Raw genomic sequence first — 22,143 nt, forward strand, 5'->3', positions numbered from 1 at the left:
TCATGGACACTAACACTAAGAGATTTTTTGCCTGTTAACTGCTACACTGTAGAGGCAACCGACCAATGTAGTTCAGAGTCCATTCAGCCCTGCAACATAGGAAGAGAAAATTGCATAAGATAGGGCAGCTTTTTGTTTTAAAACCCTTTATATACACTGCAGCAGAGCTCTAAACATGACAGTGGTATTGCATGATGAAGTATTGTGATTTATTTCCAGCTGACATGTAAAACACATTACACTACAACTGTCTGCTTTGTTCTTCTCTCACATGTTTGAACTTGTGGGACTTCAGATTGTTACACAGACTGTCTGTCTGTGTATCAGATGAATTTTTTAAAATGCTGTTAATGATAACAGAAAATAGGTCTACATTATATCTTTTTAAAAAATCATGGTAGCCAAAAGGATCTGTTTCACGGTTTATGTTTTTTTCTTTAGTTAACATTTGGGCTGTTCTCAGAGCTTTACAGCCAAGAAGGGAGTTTCTTTGTGTTCTGTGATGATTTTTGGGCTACTGAGTGGATGTGCACAAATTATCCTGTGCCCTGACTCACTAATAAAGGCTTTATTTCACCATTTAGGCATGAAAACATGTTTTAAGTTTAAAGCTGAGATGCATTCAGCGAGACAAGAGAGTTTGTTAGTTAAAAAATTGCTTGCTTAACATGTAATTTCATACATTAGATATGTAGATTGCATATGAAATCATAATGTATTGTATGATACACCACAATGTGAGTTTTTCTTTTTAGGTTCTAAGTGTTAGGTCAGAAAATGTACATATTTGAGAATTTAAATCCCATATTCTTCTAGGTGTATGTGCTACTGCTGAAATTGTCTCAGATATCATGGATATCAATTTTATTTTATCCATCTGGCCCTGTTCTCATATCTGCCTATTGTCCCATGACAGTACTTTAATGTTGTAATGTTGTAACTTTAATGTTTAGTGTTTTTTCTTTACCACGCAGAATTGTCATATTAGATTATCTTGGTAGAACAAGGTACATACATTAAAAGAATCCCAGAATGAAGATGCTATTTAAACATATATGTCTTTCTGTTGGTTACTGGATACAAATCAGGATTTTAACAAATAACTGAGGATTACTTTATTGTAGCACATTCATATAGTACAGCACTCCACACTGACGCTGTCTGTCAGTCACACATGAACTCAAATATGCAAAACTTCTTTGACCGCAAGCCTAGACCATTACGACTGCAAACACAAAAAGCTTATACACCAAAACATAAAGATTATAACATCAGCTATGAATTAAATTATTATTACTGTACTGGGCTTGAATCTGACCTGTTGGACAGTTAAAGTTGACTAACATAAATATGAGGTTTGAATTCTTTTGAGTAGGTTTGCTGCAGACAAAGTTTGTCTTGTTGGCCTGTGTCGAACATATACAGGTGAGTAGGAAACAGCCCGGCTGCACCATGAATAAGCAAACAGAAAAATACTTCACATACTTTCATAACAAGCACCAATCAAATCAACGACTGAATGCTGAATATAGAAGCTCCACTAATGCCTGCTAGATGCTCCAAGAAACAGAAAACTCAGTTTAAATGTAATTCATGGGACAAAAATCTAATTTTCTCTAGAAAGATATAGAAAATATTTTTTCCCACAAGCAATTAGGGTCTAAAAAGCTAATGGCATGTCACTTCAACTAGCATGTATCCTGCAGGTGATTTCTTTATTTATATATTTTCTTACTGTTCACTTAAGAGGCTATGTGTTTGTTTGATTGACAGGTGTCTCAACCTATCACACTCAGTGGTGTTGGTTGCTGCTTTCCAAACAAACTGGCAAGATAGCAGCTAACAATAAATGTCGCTGTACAGCTTACTGCAAATGAGAGCATTTAAAATAGTAATCTACACAACTACTGTAAAGGCAATGACATAAGGAATAATTCAGATTCGGCTTGTATCGGGAAATGTTGTGTTACATTGCGAAGACATAACAAAAATGCACAGACACACAGAGGGAAACAAAAAGTAATAAATCCATAAAAGCAATTTCAAGGCAGAGATGTGCTATCAACAGTGTAATAAGATGTATGATATTAAGCTGGGATTGCTTGTATTGTTTATATCTGTGACAGGGTGAGGGCATGCTCTCTCTCTCCGTCTCTGGGATTGAGATGTGTGTTTCTGTTTTTCCAAACTCAGTGGGTAGATGGAGTAGATGTTCATTAATAGAAAATAATGACTGATAATAAACCGAGGGACATGTTTAAAGATCATCTATAGCTCTGTGTACATACAACAGACATATGTCTGGATAGTGTTAGCTGTCCTCTCTACTTCTCACTAGGGGAAAAAAACAAACAGGAAGTCCATGGCTGCCTCAATATATGCATACTGTCTGCTGTTCATATAGTAGTTGCAAATACAAAATGCAGCAAGTATGCCCTACTGGAGTGAGACAATGTTGTTTGTGCACATTAAAGAAGACTATATGCTTTTTAAAAGATCATAGAAATGAATGTTAGCTCAAACTTGATTTTTTTCTTCAAAATGTTTTGTCTTATAAAATAATCAAGGGCTACAACCACAGTGAAAGAGGCAAAAGCTCCCGAAATTTTGTCCAGATTTGAAACGTTACAAAGAATCTGCCTAAAAGATAATTATGTCCTCCCAGTCAGCAGCTGGATCGGGAATTTGCCTTAAAACAAGTCACCAATAATCCCATTTATGTATGCACAAATCAGTGCAGACCAGGTCAAGTTCATCCTGATTATTATATTATAAACTAATTACTACTGACCAAACTGGGCCATCGATCATAACAGATCAGATGTTTAGCCGTCTTAAAGCACAACTAGACCTACATAAAAGGAACAGAAGTATGAGTTTGAGTGGTTTTTTACAGCCTGGTTCTCATTTTTGTAGTTTGGGTCATCATTCCTATTTCTTTTTATAACATATTACTGACATATTTGATTGTTGAGACATGGACCAAGATGTAAAACCTATTGGATTTGTGTCTATTTTTGTCTTCACTTGATATTTAAAAAAAGTGGTTCAGATAATTGGGGTAAAAAGAAGTTGGAATAAAAACCACACCACTCCTGCTTGTTTTCCATTGTGAACTGCACCGTAAATCAACTGTATGTTTTCCCTGAGGAATAAGGGGGAGACTTTTCACAGAAAATGGGAGAAATGGCTCACCTTCACTGCAAACAACGAGGATGCTATCTGGATATGGATAAATCAATACAGACAATGAGACAATAGACCAAGAAATGTATATCCCAGTTGGATCCAGTGCTTTGTTGATGTTTGTTTTCTCTTTCTTTTGTAGATATATTTTATTTGTTACAAATAAAAAAATGACAAAAAAAAGACACTGTATGTTAGGCTAAGTCCCCAAAAGCCCATTTTCCTGTAAGGAAACAGAGCTAGATATATACTGTATATCAGTGTGCCATTAAAGGTTTTCCATCTAAAGATAAAACCACATTTTGGCACTGGTGGTCATGATCTCCACTATAAATCAAAATGTTGCTAGATCCAAATATGTGATTAGTTCTAAGAGATGCTTTTGCTGCATGCAATTCTTACCAAACTCAGTCAGCTTTAAACAATAAGTTACAAGACATACATGTGGTATTCACTGCAAGCCCTGCATACGGTATTAAACTGCATTAATCATACTGAAGCGCAGATCTGGACTTGTTTGCCGCTGCAACATCCTCTCTGAATACTGCTCTACACCCGAAAATGAAGCCTTTGATTCGTACTATGTATGAAAAAAGAAAGAGCGGAGGAGGAGAAGGGCAGTGGAAGACAGGAGGGGGATGATAGAAATGAAGAACACTGAAAAACAACACACACACATGCACTCACACACATACACACACATACACGCATACACATACATGCATGCACATGCACGCACGCACACACACACAAACACACACACACACACATACACACACAGAAATGATAGGCCAGACCAAATGGCTGAAGGGCTGCTTGGATAATGCATTAGACAGAGATGGCACTCAAACCAGCTACACATGGTAAGAAATGCATTGCTTTGCCAAATGTCCTCTACACACACACACACACACACACACACACACCAAATATTCAGTATCCTGTATGTTGATTTACCTGAAAAATATGAAGGTGGGTTCACTAATTGGAGCCGTACAACTTGATGTATGGCAGGATTTTAACTACCTGTGAACTAACAGTCACACATTAATGAATGAAAAATGAAACAGTTCACTATAAAGACTGGAAATCTCTAGGGCTTCATCTATGTCATGTATACTTGCAGTAAGAAAGGAAAACTGCAGTGTGAGATTGTGAAATATGTGAAAAATAACAGTAAAAAGTTACAGTAAGGTTTACAAATTCTTGAGTAGTTACCAATGAATGAGTAAAGGACAAATCATTAACTAAGTGCTAATTAACATATTAGCCATTATAATAAAATACCTAACAAGTAATGAATAACCAAATTAAGAATTATATAGTTTCCATTAAAGAAATAATAATAACTATATTATCGTATAGTTATGAATTAGACTAATTTTCCAAAATTGAGCAGCAGCCATGCCTCTTTATTGATAAACTGGAATAAACTGGAATCTTTGATAAAAATGAAGTTCATTAAAGGAAGGAGGTGGCTAACATCAACATTTACGAGTGATGGACCATACAGGCCTTTTTTTACAGCAGACATTTTGACTTGTCATAGCAGGAAAAGCGCAGGTGGAACTGATCACATTAATGATGGCTCAAGTGTCCAAGGACGCCATACTGGTGAACCATCAATCACTATCATGAATTTGGAAAAAATAAATGGGATTCAGCCAACATTAACAATTGCACCTGTGCTTTTCCTGCTTTGACATGTCACTTTTTACCGCCAAAACAAAACGTAATATTCAAAAATGGTCAAGTAGCAAACATTTTGAAAATGTCTGCTCAGAGTTGTAGTCTTGTTAACATGCTATTTCAACAGATAGTTCCTGATTTAATAATTATTTTGCCATTTATAGACCGTATTTGATTTTTTGTTTTATTATTGCTTTATTTAAGCAAAGCTCTTGTACGATTATTATTATTAGTATTATTATTATTATTGTTTTTTATGTGTTTTCCTTTAATGCAAGGTGTCAGAGGAATAGTGTTTTGGTTTAAAGCTTGGGATAAGGATATATCTGAACTGGGACAAAACTTAGATTGGGATGCAAATTGGGATTATGTTACTGGTGCTTCGAAAAACCCAAATCATCAGTATATACATTTGAAATTTTGTCATAGCATATCTAACACCGACAATTAGACATCAAATTGGACTGGTACCTGAGCCATAATGCTCATTCTGCTCCCACGGAACCACTGGCTCTTTATACATGTTGTATGGGAGTGTCTGGGGGAAGGTTAGTAGTACCCTTGTAGATCTAACAGAGGTACAATTACCAATGGACCCTGCTATACATCTTCTATATGATGATTCCGACCTTTCCCTTATGAAAAAAACACGCAAAGTCTGGCTGGCAGGCCTGACTGCAGCTAAAGAGATTGGAGTCCAGTGTTGGAAACCTCCTCATGACATTTCAAGTACTCACTGGTTTTGGAGCTTTTTGGACATTTCCTTCCTATGTGGACAAATTTGATATCTAACTTAAAGGATCTCCTAACTACATAAGGATGCTCTGTCTGTGTGGGTATTAGTACCCTGTTGGTTGGTGGAGGGGGATAGGGGTTGGGGAGATAGGGATGGAGGTAGAGGGGTAGTTGTGCTCTGGTTACACCAGACAAGTAAAAAAAAAGACTTTTAAATAATGGCTGATTCTCCAATAATATCCAGCATGAACAAATAAAGGACTGTTACTAACAAAGGCTGGGTGAAAAACATTGAAGAGGTGTGAGATGACCTGGACTCTGATTCAGAATAATGTACATGTGCATAATGTACAACAACAGAGTCATGTACACTCACATCTCTGCTGCTATGAGTTTCTCTTTTTAACAGAAACACTCTTTTCATTCTTCCAATCCATTCTACTCTACCGATTCCTTTTTTTGAACGATGTTAAGTTACTGCAAAAGAAACTCAACACTTCTTGCAGATGTTTCAAATTAAAAATTAACCAGGGATGGAAAAGATAAATACTCTTTGAGGCTGTGTAAAGCTGTCAATGTGAAGCAACTTTGCAGGAAGTGCTGACTTTCATGGAAAGTAGCTAAACAGCGATAGAAAAACCACTAAATGAAAGTTATTGAATTAGTGAATAGAAACTGTATTTCTATAAGACAATAGAAACTGAGAGCAGACAGGACTCTGTTGTCGCATTAGTGTTGTGGAAATATGCATTATACAACAACAGGTACATGGATGATGTTTTGAGTTTTTATTAGCAGCCTATTATAATGGGAACAGAAAACAAGGAAGAAAGCAACATCTGTCATTTGTTTCAAATAAAGGAGAATTTACAGTAAGAAATTAAGAAAGTGGTCAGTATACAGATGCAAATATAGTAACTAATCATGTACATATACAGATATACATATTATCTTGCACGTAGTTCCTGATTTATTCTTTAGATGTTCCTTAGTTCTGTAACTACGCAGAATTTTGTGTGTCTTTACTGTAAAGTGTTACCAAAATACCAGCTGATATAATGGTTGAATAAAAGCAATAAAAGCACAAGCACTGTTGAAAGCACCCACACACCCCCACAAAAATGAAGAGGAGTCAGAAGGCTTAGGGACTAGCTCTTCACTGATATTGATTGTGATATACACATATTCCACGGCAGCATGTGGGTGATGGAGCTGGTGTACCCTGCAGAGAATGCTAAAACAAGACTAGCTAGCATGGTAGAGAGAGAGAGAGAAAAAAAAAATCATCTCCTGTCATATCTGTACATACAGCCTGTCCCTCAGTGACATGTGATTCTTTTAATTAACAGCAACAGTGGTGTATCATTTAACTCTGCTGTCTCATTCCATCAAAGGCCCCGTGTCCCTCGCTTTTCTCTCCAACAGAAAATCTGATGCTTCCATCGCTGAATCAGGAGTCCGCTCTGCCCTGCACAGCACAGTCACATTTCTAGGCCAGTCGCTACTGTGATCAGCAAAAACCCCTAAATAAAACAAAGCAGGCAAGCAAACAAACAAACAGCGTTCCCCTCCCTTCTCCTTTCTTCTCTCCTCTCCTCCCCTGGCTGGCAGCGAGAGGCAGAGAGGGGAACAGGCGAGCTGATATGGGGCTGAGCCCTGGCAGGGCCTCTGACAATGACCATATGGATCACAGGGGCATGGCAGCCTCGGCTTCCAGCAGGACACACACCTCCACACACAGGATATGCAGCTTCGGGCGACTGCACCTGTAACACTGTACAAAAGCCTATATGCACACACATCACATGGCTGCTATAATGAGTAAACCACTTGAGCAGAAAACCGCGTTGGCACACAACACGTTCCTCTGAATCCTGCGTTTCACAAAGGACCTCCATGTTAAAACAATAAAGGCAGCCTCAGTCTGTGAATGCGAAGGTAAAGAACAACAGAGCGACAGAGCGGAGGGAAGTGTAGGAGGTGGGATTCAACACCACTCAGGTCCTGGGTCACCGCTACAGCAGCTCCACATCACAGATCAAGCTCTCCAGCTCCCATAATGGTGGCTCAGTTGTCAAAGTCTCTCGAGCACACTGACGTCAACGTCTGACTGGCTTTTTCTCAAGCGCTTGGTCCCTACCCCCTATTATAACGTATAAAAAGCAAACTTTTGTCAAAGTGCACATAAATATTGCAGTGCACCTTGTCTCCCTTGTTTTGTATTGCATTTCCCATGATTCACCACCCTCTCTTTACCCCCCAAAATCTCATGGGTCTGGAACACTTTGTTTTTAGGTAAAGGTCTGTGTCAGGCATGGGTGTGTGTGTGTGTGTGTGTGTATACTGTATGTTTGTGTGTGTGAGAGAGAGACAGGCAGGCGCAGAAGGGTAGATATGATGTAGGAGGTTCACTAGCAGACAACTGAAATTGAATTATGTGCTCTGAATTTGTATGAGATCAGTAAAATGGAATGTTGGCATCTGAATCATAATTTTTGTGCCCGTCTGAAAAGCTGAAATTGCTGAAATACAGTTTTTCTAAAAATCACTTCCAGTGTAATTGAAAAAATGTTTCAAATTTAGTGTTTTATGCAGTGTACATTTGCAAATACCAAAGCCGTGAGTGCAAAGAGATAAAATAATTTTCTTGGCTGAACTGAATATCTAATTTTTTATTCCATCTCACGTTTATCAAAACATAACAAGTTAACCAACATGTAATATTTTTTCTCCTTTTGCTATCTCAACATAATGACTTTTTGGCGAGAAACTGTGGATTTGGAATGTTGAATGTGCTGGTTTGTTTTACACGTAATAGCCATTTTGAAACTATTTTCAGTTAGACAGTATTGGCTTCAACGCACTTGAAAATTGTCAGAGCTCATTAAGATTATAGAGAAACTACATTGAACTGGATCTTATTGCCTGAATCTTTTCTTTGCAGACACAAGGCAAATACAGATCACACATGAACGAAGGCTGTGGAACTAATTTTTCATAAAATCCACTTATTCTGATGACTGTAGCTGTTTAACAACTTGAAACTACCAGACAGCTGTTCACAGCGTCACATTATTTTAAACGTTATTTTAAAATTGCTGGGCACAGTTTGAAAGAACACTTTCAGTACAGGTAATTGCAAAAATATTGATAATAATTGATAATAATGCTTTGCAGTACGGTTAACCACAGAGTTATGTATATCCCTAAAAAGAAATACATTAGCCAATAATAGATTTAGCCTGTTTGCTCAAAATGAAATTCTGGTGATGGTTGTGTGCATTTTTTTGCCATCAGGAACTAACAATACAGCGTTTAAGGAGTCACTGTGACACACACTAAGCTTTTGGTCTCCTAAACAGCAGTGTGCATCTAGAGAAAGCTGGAGGCACCAACATTAGCTTTTTTTTTTTAGCTCTTTTGCATCTCCTGTCCATTTTAGTGTGCTTTGGTCTGAAGTAATCAAAGCTGCAGATGAATACTGAATTAAATTTTCCGACATTACATTACATGGTTTCAAACTCAAATTCTTTAAACAGTTGCTGCAGATTAAAGCAGATAATGTGTAAGTTTGTGGGCTAGTTGCCATAACGTGCCACAGAACCATAAGACCACTGTCTGTAACATTTTTCAAAACATTTCACATTGTTTAGTTGAATACAAGGTTTGAGTTTAAGTAGCCTGTAGGCACATTTCAAAGAGTAATGTTGGGGTGAGTGTGGGACAGAGGGAGGGATAGCATGACAAGCTTTTGTCCTCAGATAAAATGTCAATCTGATGCCAGCATAATGCTGAAGCTTACGAGTGATGTCATAGGAATTCTGACATCAGAGGCGTGCTGACATCACTGGCGGGGTAGGACTAGACAATAAAATAATGATGCTTTTTTACTATTTTTGTGCTGTATGATATTCTTTCAGAATTGTTGAAATTACTGGCATACGATATTATGTTTCATTACACAGAAGACTAAACAATGACCTCTTGTTTCTATTTAATTCAGTAAATGTACAATTGTTCACTTAGCACTAAGACTGCAATTGCAAACACCTACTTAAGTATCATATCTCCATATCTAATACATCCAATAAAGAAAAGTGTAAAAGAGGATTTTGGAGCATATTAATACACAAAAACCCCCCAAATCAGTCAGTAAAACCTGAAGTCTGAAATCTTGGATCCCTGCAAAAAAGAGAAGCACATCATAGACTCACTCACATCCACAGCAACGAGTACCAACGCTGGATTAAAGAAGTAACAAGAATCCAAAAATGCAGCCAGTGGACAGTAATCTGGGATTAAGGGGCCGACCAACTATCCCACACCTGTCCTGATCTGACAACAACTGAAATCAGCGTCTGTACACTTCTGGCAAGACAGAAACATGACCAAAATTATGAAGGTAAACAAACAACAAAAGAAAAATCTCTTCTTTCAGGATGTCCTTATTTCTAGAGGTCAAGGTTATCCGGCTTTAGGAGAACTCTTTTCATGAGTACACTTGGTCAGGGAAGATGGAGGTCTGTCTGGTCCTCTCAAGAAAAACACAGCTCCATCCATAACATCAGCATAAGTCTTATAGCTAACCATGTCCATTCTTAAGTTTCCTCTGCAGAGCTCACCTGTTACAGTAAACTTTAAAGGTATTTACCCTGTTATTGAACTAAAATATCCTCTCTATCATCTTCCTTTTACTTTGGTCACCATCATAAGGGGAACCCCAAACTGACTCATCAAGACTTTTCTATTAGAGAAAGAAATATTAGCCAATGAGAGTGCCGACATGAGATGTTTTACACTAAATATGCAAATTTAATCCTCTTCTTTTAGAGCACTTGAAACAACTGTACAATAATTATGTGTCAGAGTGGACTGAATGTATTGACAGGAACTGCACCTGCAGGTGTAATGAAAATGTCATCCATCTTGGAAGAACCAGATTTTGAAAGAAAATGTATGGATATGCTGAATGCCGTTTCATTCAGATCACATATCTCTTGCCTCTTTTTTTTTTCCCTGAGACAAGCTCATAGATAAATCTCTCTTGATCTGATGAGAATATTCCAGGTTTTAGATGGAGCCTTTCAAGATCACAGTAGGGGATCCAGCTCAAGACATTTGGACATGGAGCACATGTAAATCCCATCCGTTAATACTCTCTGGGTTGCTGTTACAGGAATGGCAAATCAAATCTGGCCGAGCAAAATCTCATCAGACAGATGTACAAACCAATGACACCGATAAATCAATCTGACTGTAAAAGACAAGCGCACATACACACAGGGCAAACATCCACCTACAACACACACACACACACACACACACACACACACACACACACATGCACAAACATTTCTGATCAAGGCCTGAAGGCTTTCGAGTTGTAATCACCTATGGGAGTGTTCAACATGGAACGCCCACCATGCCAGTGCATTAATCTAACACACCACTGCCACTACAGAGGCCTGTGGTAAACAATAGCTCTGGCAGAGCATTTTGGACAAAATCTTGATGGTAATAAATAAAGTAAAATCCAATTAATGTTTAAAGCTAATCATAGCCACAGAGCTGGAGAACACACAAAGACAGATTGGAGCCCGCGGGGGGAAGAGGGAGCTTTCTGAAGCTCCCAGTAGACTGAGGTCTCTACTTTTCTCAGATTTAAATTCAAAAGCTCTTGTTTTAAAGAATGTTATTATAATCCCAACTGGAATCATCCATAATTAACCAAGCAAGCTCTTGACAAAAGTCACACAATCGTTTTGTAAATAGATGACAGAAGGGGGAAAAAAAAAAGATTAATATGGCATCATTATGTCTCGTCTTGTCTAATGATTCTCTCAGACGTACATGAAATGCTCATGGCTGCAGGAGCCATTTAAAATGTCAATGATCCAGCTATAAAAAGCAAGCTCAAATACTTCTGAATGACTGTGCAAGGTTGCTGCTTTTTCATCGTGTTAGCATCCAAAAAACACGAGTTGTTATGAAAGCAATAAGATAATATAACGCGTGTGGCTGAGTGTGTGTGTGTGTGTGTGTGTGTGTGATTGCTGCCCTAGCTCTCCGGATGTGTATAGGTAGTGGAGGAGGGGTGGCTTTCACATTTCCCACCCAAGGATGAGCAACGGTGACTGAGGAGAGCTGTGAGGGTGGGGGTGGTGGGTGTGCATCTTCATCCATGCTGCGCTGTAGCTCGTTCATAGGAAGGGGAGCACATTCTGGGCATTCACGTGCCTGTTTTTTAAGAGACGGAGGGACAGATGCTTGTCCACAGTGTCAGGGCCTCTCTTTCTTTCTCTCTCTGACAGCACCACCAACTGCCTCCTCTTACATAACCCCCTCCCCCTCTCCAGGCCCGCTGTCTGCCTTTATTGGCTTATTTCTGTCTTTTTCAACCTTAGCATTTTCACCTCACTGACTGCTGCTCACTCCCCCCCCCCCTCCATCATCTCTGATTCATTCTCTGTAATTCCAGCTCTTTTCATTCCGCTGTTCATGGTGCATGTACCGTAGATACTCCTGGACTGAAACCATGAATGCCAGGTTGGATATTTTCTCTACAGAGTTTTTGCGTGGTGCACATTCGTATGATACAGCGAGGGAAACAAGAGTCGTTGGAAAGGATAGGACCAGATAGGATGCTATCATCAGTGGTTTATCTATTAACTGTGCTGTTTCAACAACATAAGACAGAAAACATAAATCACAATGCGGTTGAAAAAAACCTTTTTTCATCAAGCAGATTCTAATTTGTTTCATTGTATGTTGAAACGAGCAGTGGAATCATTAGGTTGTAACTCTGATGAGAGAACAAAATCAAACAATAATTGCTTACATAATCACATCTACTGTGAGCTTTTAAACGTGTGAAACATGAAATAAGCCTGATTGGTCTGGATGCAGCTGATAAGAAAAGGCTTGCACTGGATTTTTAACGCAACATGAGCCCAAAGAAAGTGTCAATCTCTTTTTTTTTTGCCTCCTCAAAGCTAAAACTTCTCCTTGGCTGTAGTAATCTGGTAATATCAACCAGGTTACAGCTCATATGTGGGCTCAGCTCAGGGGGATCTCTTCCACTCTGCCACTGAAAACTCAGCCTCCATTTTACCCCTGTGCTTCTTCTCACCTTCTTCCTCCTATTGCCTCGTGTTTGTTGCTTAAAAAACGCGATCAGACACGAACGGAGGAAGTACAAACAACGCAGCGGCTTCTCCTGCCGCAAATTCGAGACTAAATAGACACATACTCATGCATAGCAAGAGCCATTCCTTGAATCTCATGCTCACCAAGCTACCCTTCCCCCACCCAAGCTCACTCTCATGCTCACATATATGCACCTTGCTTAATTAAAGACTGTGCTTCTGAAGCTGTTCTGACCTTTTATCACCTGTAATTTACAAATACATGTAAATAAATGGAGATAATAGATATAAAATGGAGCGCATGTAAAGAGGCGGTTTCATTCACACTGTGTGGCATGTATGACAGGCAACGTTTAGACACAGATTATTGCTGATTCTCTATTTTTTCTGAAGACACAGTCATTATATTCTGATTCTTTTGGGTAAAATGGTTTTGCTTAAAGAAACGGAGGCCATGAATAAGAATGAAACTGGTGTCAGTGATCGATTTCATCATCTCTTCTTCTACTCTGACCTAATGAGACACAATTCCACGATAAGTTGATCTCTACTGTACATTTCTTAAGTCAGTGTGTAATGTTGGACTACCTGGCTCGAGAGATAACTTAAAATAATTGCAAACTGAATCTCAGTGGTGCTTCAATGAATGGAAATGCACCATTTTTGGCCTATGGTAGCTGCATCAGCGTAAGCCTTTGACGACATACACTAGGTGTGTTAAATCTATAAGCATTAGTCATCTGCATCAAATCCAAACATGAAGATCATCTCCATGTGTGTGCAGTGAAACTGGATCCTGTTCTGTTCTCCTTACTCTGCTGCTTCCAATAGAGGGACCACAGTCAACAAATCACAATCTGAAAAGGAGGGCTTGACATGAATGCTAAATGTGAATTCTCTTCCACAAACCGACAACGTTAGCGGTTGATACATGATCGTCAGATCCCACTCCCCCCATGCCAGGCCCCACAGGCCTGAGTTATCTAACTACTATAAGTGAGGAAGATGAGTTACCTGGTCATACCACTCCCGGTTGGTACAGGTGCATTCGGGCCACCATCCTCCTTGTCCACTGGAGTTGTTGCCGTTTACTTTGGGGCCACCTTTGGATTGGCCCTTTGGGTTGGGGCCTCCAGGGCCCCCACCAGACATAATCTTGCCCTTACTTCTCCCCAAAGTGCCCCCTCCTCCTCCCATGCTTCCACCTCCCCCTGAGGCTGGAGGGGGTAAGGTTTGGCCTCCCCCGTACCCAGGCGGGTATCCATAGGGCTCGGCCTGCCAGTCTCCTCCATATGACGGGGCATCCATCCTACGCAGGGCAGCCATACGGGTCACCTCATAACATTCTGGGCACTTGCAGCAGTGGTGGTGTTTGTGCATGCTGGCTGTGCTGGCTGAGCTGACGCTGAGCTGAGCGGCGTGGCACTCTGTCTCTGCTGCCTCCTCAGATCTCACACAGCACGCTGTGATCGGCTCACAGAGCGCTAATGCCGACGGAAATAACACTAATCACAGGAATTTCTACAGATTTTCCCTTTTTCGTCAAATCCTGTCGCTCTCCGATTTATTCCTCTCGGATGTAAAAAAAAAAAAGATGATTGAGAGGGACGGGATGCAGCAACAGGAAAACAAAAATACAAAATGGGCATGTAGTCTTTGTCCTCTTGACATAGAAGATCAAAGGAAATATTCAAAATATTGTATTCGACCACACAATCAGAGACCAGCCCCGATGATAGAAATTTCCTCTTGCTTCTCTTGGTTCACAGTGATACGCATATAAATTCATAGATATATATATATTCTTTTGTTTATATATCATATATATTTACACACACAAATACATATAAAAATATTAATATAAACAGACAAGCACAAATACAGATATGTACAGGGATAAATGTATATATATAAATATCTATATGCGTGTGTACAAATATATATATAGATATATAAACAATATGTATAAATAAATGATATCCGCAGATGAAAATCTTCCTCTGTTAATTCTTGGTATCTTCCAGTTTGGTCAAAATCTCACGTTTTTCCTCCTGCGTTGAAAATCGTTGTCTTTCTCTCTCTGTCTCTTTTCTCAGCCTGCAGAGAGGAGCTGAGCACTGGATCGCCTCTCAGCCAGCTTGCCCTAGATGTGGATTATTCAGAGGGATGCGAGCAAGCAAGAGGGAGATGGAGAGAGAGAGAGAGGGAGAGAGAATGAGAGAGAGAGAGAGAGAGAGAGAGAGGCAGGGAGGGAGGGGGGGGCAGAGAGATACGTAGCAGCATCCCTCTAGCACCTCAGCCCTGACAGCCACAGCCAATCAACTGGCAGCGCTGCCATCAGCAGCAGCAGCACCAACAGCACTGAGCGCTTCACTAGCTGCTCTTAAAGGGGCCACAACATCTAAAACCTCACTGCCGCCTGCCTTGAGTGAAAATGCACTGCTTCACAAATAAAGGCACAATAAAAACATTTTACCTCTCGATTTTGTTTGACATCTTACAAATATAAGGTCAGGATGTCTTCAATTTGCCAATCAAAACCCTCAACCCCGATCCACTAATTGTAAGTCTAATCCATGTTTTTCATCAGACCAATGCAGCCAAAATCCAACTAACAGTGAGCACCCCTGTCCCTCCGACTGGTCACTGGTCACCTCCACGGTCATCTCTAGTTCAGCTGCAGACTTAACAGCTTCCTTGTGCTAGTGATTGGCAACCTCAGGCTCTGTGTCACAGCACACATCTGTAAATAATCTCACAATGGAGCAGGTGCAGCAGATGAAAATCCCTTTTCTCCTGGGTATCACTAGACCTGCCTCTCATCAGAGGATGCCTTTGAATCATGCTGCATTACTTTACATCATCCTGTATCCATCTTCCTTTTTTTTTTTTTTCTAGTATTACTACTGGCAAGCTGCACTGCTGTTGAATTATTTTTATTGTTAAGCCCTGCCCGTGTGCAGGGATTGGGTCAAAATAAGCACTGTGAGAGAAAACTGCACTCCTGAAGCCTCGTTTAAGAACCATAGGGGAAATATCTTACATTCACAATGATGACATCAACACATGTGTACGAAACCAACAAGATTACACGCTTGGGCTTTCGAGTGGGTGGAGGAAGAGATTGAGAGTGAGAATGTGTGAGGGGGGGAAAAAAAGAGAGGCTATATGGCTTTCATGTATCTGTGGCAGTTATATTTTCAGTAATGCGATAGGACTGCCTGTGAACCATTTTGCATGCTTATGAATTTGTGGGTTGATCACAGCTAGATATAAAACATCCTGACACTGAGAGTGAAGGTTCATTTTTTAGTGAACTGAGAGGGAATGTTTCAGTGTCGCCATTAAAACCCTGCATATATGCATTATTAATGAAATGTGACGGGAATGGAGCTGGGTGTGTCTGCATGGGGGGAGAGAGTATATTTGTACATAGTCTGCATGTTACAGGGTTCATACATGAATGCTAGTGCCTTCTCTGTGTTCTGATTAGCATATAAGACATAAAGCCTTTAAATTAGATGCATATGAATGTGTTTTAGTGCAACCTTCCTGTTTAATTGAGCAGGATTTTAGGGCGAGGGCATACTGCAGCCCTACCAGGAGGCACACACAGCAGGCTCAACTCCACTTAATTACATGCAACAGTAACTCACTTCTTTTTAATGATATTCTTTCACTCTAACCTACAGAGATTTGCCAAGCTGAGAGCAAAATCAAGGGAAACTTGGGCATTTTTAAACAGAGACTAGAAACCACTGAATGCCTCAAGTTACAATGCAGGATGCAGCCACAAACCCCGCCGAAGCCAATCAGAGTGGTGAGGCGGGACTTCGAGGCAGCGGCTTGAAAGGACGATGTAAGCATATCGATCACAGCACACATGACCGAGCACATGTTGCAACCCTCCTTCCTTGCCTCACTCTGTCGCTCTTATAAACTGTCCACATCGTATTTACAATTCAGTACATTCAGATTGCAGTAAAAAAAACCAAAAAAAAAACCAGAACAAAACATAGTGTACTGTACGGCACACAAAATGAGGGAATGGCAAGCAAAATGCACACAATAAAGGCAGGAGAGATGGACAGAGAAAGGCTGCGCTGCACTGAATGAACACAGATATGTCATGGGTGGGCATGCATATACACACAAACATCTACGATATGGACTCTGCAATATGTAGGCATATCTAGCAGGGGAAGGAAGCCTCTCCCTTTAAATATTACATAATACAAAATACGTATATAAAAATGTTAGTAGGTCTTCGTAGAGCCAATCAATTGCTGGTTTTCTGTAGAAGAGAGATATGGAGAGCAGGAAGAGGAATACAGGAAGTTAATATGAACTAATCAAATCAGAGCTACTCTAGAGGACAGGAAAGGTCCTGAAGGGTAATGTAGTGTTGGTGCACATGTCTTATACATGTCATTTTTCTACATAATTTTGCAGATTTTTCTGTTTTGATCATCTCTTTTAGTTTTGAGCCCTAATGAAATTTAATGCTTCTAAACTTCTTCTGTTTCTTTATGATTAAACATGTCAGTGGGTTGCTGATGATGTGTAATCTAGGCAATGGCAAGCTTTCACAGGTGCTATAAAACCAACACTAGTATAATGTAATCTGATCTAATAAATAAACTATTTGTGAAGATTATGTTACATTTATGTTTTGACTGTGTTGCGTAAGTTTTGGTTGGACTCAATTATGCAATTATTTTTGAGTTTGTCGTCTGTGGTGTGCTTGTGTTAGATGCAGAAAAAGCTGTATTCAGTTAGTGGTAACTCTTTGGTGGTTGTACATACTTTAGATACCAGTGAAATGGGATGATGGTAAGATGTGAAACCATTAAACAACAACAAAAAGCTTACAGTAAGCCACACAGTGATCTGCCTAGTACATAAAAATATGCACAAAGATGTTCAACACATTTAATGAAAACTGAAAACATATGTGTCATAATTATTGCAACAAATTACAATGCACGGTAGGGCATGATTGAACTGCTAGCTTGTAATTGTAACACTCTGATTCTTACCAAATGTAATAATAACAGTGCTATAATAGTGCTATCCTGGGAAATACAATAACAACGATTTGGTTTTAGTTCACACAGAAGAATAACAACCCTGTAAGGCTCAAAACAATTTGAAAAATACAACAAAACGGACATTCACATCACACAAATCCACACCACAATTAGTATATATGTACATGCATCACTGAATGAATGAGTGTGCAATCCTTGATAAATATTGTTCCCAATTAAACAGCTTGGACTGGGGAGATGCGGATCAACAGCGCTAGGTAATTTATCTTGTGAAATGAAAGCGGTGACCTCTGACCTTCTGTAGACAAATGAAAAAGACGGACCTTTGATTTATGGCATAAGCGAGGGAATTATCCTGTGCTTTTCAACAGAGATGCTTCTCTGCATCCCGCCTTGCAGCACCCCCAACACTATCAGCTGAGCATCAGCCTGCACAGTCCTTATTACATAAACCCACCTGGACACCCTGTAACACATACACACACACACACACACAGGCACACACACAAACACACACACACTCATACACATGCTATCGTAATGAGCATTACAACCCCCAACCACTGCACAGACCATGTATTGAGCTTTTCAGTCATTTCTAGGCATTTCTCAGAGAAGCTATGTGACTACTCCTTCGTCACCTGATCGGATGCAGCGCCATATAAGGAAAGTCGGTAGTGAGGCAGTCTTAAAGAGGCAGCTCCATATCAACATGTACTAAGCTGCTCTACTCTAGCCTTAACTAACTGCAAGAGAGGGTGAGGAAGCAAGACTTATAAGCCTCTCTCAGGCATCATTACATCTTAGCAGAACACACTTGTTTCTTGCAGCCACTGAAAGGCTAGAATATAGGTGAATCTTCACAGTTAATGCTGGCACCGCTCGACAATTCATAGCTTTGTAAAGGTGCAGGTCTGTGAGTGTGAACGTGCAGGAGGGAGGGAACGTGCAAGCGGGAGAGAGAGATCGTGAGACAAAAAGCCAGTCAGGCTGAGAAAAATTACGGAGTTACAGAGAGATACTCATCAGTTTTGTACTGAAAGATTGCAAGAAACCTGCCAAGGAGCCACTACGACACTCTCTGAGTGATGCAGACGCAGAAAACAAAGGCTACACAACTAAGACTCCTATTAATAGGCCTCAGTGGCAGGGAACAGCTGCTCCACCACACATACCAAACACAGCACCTCCAACTGATGGAATAATGAGAGAGAGAAGTATACACATGGAGGGAAAATGAAAGAAAGAATGGAGGGAAATGAGGGAGAGCGGAAAAGAGGAATACGAGAAGGCAAGAGTAGGAGATTATATCAGGAACAGTGTTTAGTGTAGAGTTTGTAAATGCAGAGAAGCAGAAATAAAGAGAGCTATGAAAAGGAGGTTAAGGTACGTGCGGTAAACCAACGGGGGGGGGGGGGGGGTGAAAGCAGTTGATAAAATAAGATAAAGGTGCTGTATGTCCATGACAGACGCCATAACTGAAGAGAAAAGGAGCTAAGGTGCCCTGTGTGTGGGCAGAAATGCAATGACTAGAGGGGGCATTACTGAAGCATGGTGCTGAACAGAAGGGGGAGTAAAAATAGAGAGAAGAAAATAGAGAGACGCAGAGAAAACAACAAAGTGTTTATGTGTCCACGAGTGTATGGGAATGCAAAATAAACTCTGTGTAATTATCCATTCACCCTGCTACAGAGAGAGAGGCATCTGAAATCACAGCGCTTGCTGAGTTTGCATCATCACGAATGTGCTCAATGTGTGTTCGGTGTAAAAGCAGAGCAGAGCAGAGCAGAGAGAGAGAGAGAGAGAGAGAGAGAAGGGGAGGAAGAAAAAAAACAGACACGAATTAAAAGAGGGAAAAAAAGACAGGATGAAAAACAGAGAAGCGAGAAGAGAGATAGATAGAGAAAGAAAGAGAGTCAGAGCAGTCTGTAGGGATGCAGGCGGGGGAGGAATGTGGTTTCCATGGCAACCCGAGGAAGGCTGAGCTCTGGGTGTCCGTTCCAGCTCTGCACTGCACCGGCCCTCGCCTCTCAGCTGCCTTGCTCTCTCTCCAGCCTCCCCCACTATATCTTCCTCTCTGCACCCCCCCCCCCCCCCCCCCCCCCTTCTTCTCTCCCTTTCAATGCCTCCCTCCCGTTCCCTGCCCCTCCTCATCTCCCCTCACCTCCCTCCTTCATGTGATAGAGGGGTCTCACACACACACACACACACACACACACCCCCACCCACACATACACACACACACACCCAGCTCCATATTATCTACACCAGCTCCTCTCACAGAGCCAACCTGTACTGTCACTGTATTCTTATGCAGACATTATCATACGAACACAATGAATCCATGTGCTTACAGCCCGCATCCCCTTTCTGTTTTACCCCTCCAAAGCCCACCAATCCTCACGCCTCCACATCGCCAATCCCCCCACCCAAACCACTTGCACTAGTTCTGGGCTCAGCTGAAAAGCCAACGCCTGCGGCCGCTGTGCTGCCATGTGCCACTGGCCATGTTGTAATGGGGAAGGCATGTGAACACAAGGCCTTTAGCAATACTGAGGAACATGGCTAGCCCATGAGACATGTTTCTATCATGAAATATGAGGACTCTGGTTCTTACTCATGTTGACCACAGTCCTTCAAGAAATAGAACCAGACATTTTGGGAAGTACGCTTCCTTTCCAAGGGTTAGATGAGAAGATTGATGCAACTCTCATATCTGTATGCTAAATATGACGCTGGAGCCAGCTGCCTGTTAGCTTAGCTTAGCTTAGCTTAAATAGACATTTTCCGAAGTACCTTATTCGCTTCTTTGCCAAAGGTTAGATGAGAAGATTGATACAACTCTCATATTTTTACGTTAAATATGAACCTGGAGCTAGCAGACCATAGCTTAGCACAAAGATTGGAAAGAGAGGAGAGACAGCTAGCCAAGGGTAACAAAATCCAATCTACCAGCATCTCTAAAGCTCACCATTTAACATACAAAACTTACAAAAACTGCAAATACTAAATATATTTTCCAAAATGTCAAATTAGTCCTTTACAACTATAATATTAGCAGTTAGGTAAAAGGTATAAACTAAAACTTTAGGATATAATGTGTTTCACAGCAGAAAGTGAGGACAGTGATGAAATTTTTTTTTTACAAAAATTAATGTGCCACATAATTACTGTCCAAGTATGATTAGCCTAAATATTATTAATTAATGTGATCTGCATGAGCATAGTAGATGCAAATAACCTCTGGAAGTGTTGAAATAATGAAGAGAAAATAAATGATTGTAATTTATTTTTAGCATGAAATATCAGCATTTCCTAGCAGTCCACACAATTCATATTTCATCAAATCAAACAGATCCAACAAATCTCTAGAACTATATCTGGGGCTTCTTGGCCTGCGTTATTATTTAGTCATGTCTCAATGTTATCAAAATGTTCCAAATGCTTGTGATGGCTCGTCTGTGATGCCTCACTAAACCCTCATGGAGAAATGTGTAATCATCACATCATCCGGATCATTAGTATCTGCTTCCATGAGCAGCAGCTGCCCTTTGAAGAAGAACTTCAGAAGGTTCAGGAGACCCCTGAGAAACTCCTCATTGCTTTTTGCTCTCACTTACCTTTGGTAGGTCGACATGGGAGCGAGTCACCAAGCCAGACACTCGCTCCACTTTGTGAGGGCTCCTCCTGCTGGTCACTCGCACCCGAGACACACCCTCTTCGTCCTGTGGGACAAAATGACAGCAGAGGTTAAAGTACAAATATCTACCTACCAGCACCCCTAAATCGCACTTATAAACACATTACATTTGGTTTGTTAAAGAACCCAAAGTGTAAAAATGAGAAGTTGTGGCTTTATCTGAGGTATTTAGAACTCTTTCTTTGGACTGAGCTAAGCTAAGCTTGCACAGCCTGCTGGCCCAAGCTTCATATTTAGTGTAAACATGAGAGTGGTATCAATCTAACCCTTAATAAGAATGGAATGAGCATTTCCCAAAATGTCACACTACTCCTTTAAAATGTTGCTGAACAATCAGCAATTTTCAGCTATTTGTTGTGGAAACAGTGACGACAAAGCAGCACAGAACTGGAGTGGATACTTCACTCCATCTCAGCTCATTAAGTATTAAATAGCTCAAAATGTGTAACTAATAAAACCATCCAAACAAATAAGGTTTGACATGTTAAGTTTCTCAATACAGCGACTGTCTACTGGTGGTGGACATGAACACACAGAGTCTACAGTACCTGAAATCCATTGAGATCATTGCCACAGTTCAGACCACAAAGACCCTTAACTGACAGCAGAGGGCAGACTTTAGAGCAGGCCATCACTG

At 40.4% G+C, this 22,143-nt stretch overlaps 1 protein-coding gene across 10 annotated transcripts in view; it reads right to left on the minus strand.

Annotated features, from left to right (window-relative positions):
* Nucleotides 1-22,143, minus strand: part of dlg3 (discs, large homolog 3 (Drosophila)) — an 84,663-nt gene that overhangs the window by 47,617 nt on the left and 14,903 nt on the right. For 3 of the 10 annotated variants that reach the window (XM_044363368.1, XM_044363369.1, XM_044363366.1), the window contains one exon: nucleotides 21,427-21,531. In XM_044363368.1, the coding sequence (XP_044219303.1) occupies nucleotides 21,427-21,531 (105 nt within the window). Of the gene's footprint in view, nucleotides 1-13,769; nucleotides 14,524-21,426; nucleotides 21,532-22,143 lie in introns of those variants that run through there. The other 7 variants (XM_044363367.1, XM_044363365.1, XM_044363370.1 and 4 more) reach the window with 6 other exon arrangements.

The sequence above is a fragment of the Thunnus albacares genome, chromosome 10 (assembly GCF_914725855.1).
Source record: "Thunnus albacares chromosome 10, fThuAlb1.1, whole genome shotgun sequence".
In the NCBI taxonomy this organism is placed as follows: Eukaryota; Metazoa; Chordata; class Actinopteri; order Scombriformes; family Scombridae; genus Thunnus; species Thunnus albacares.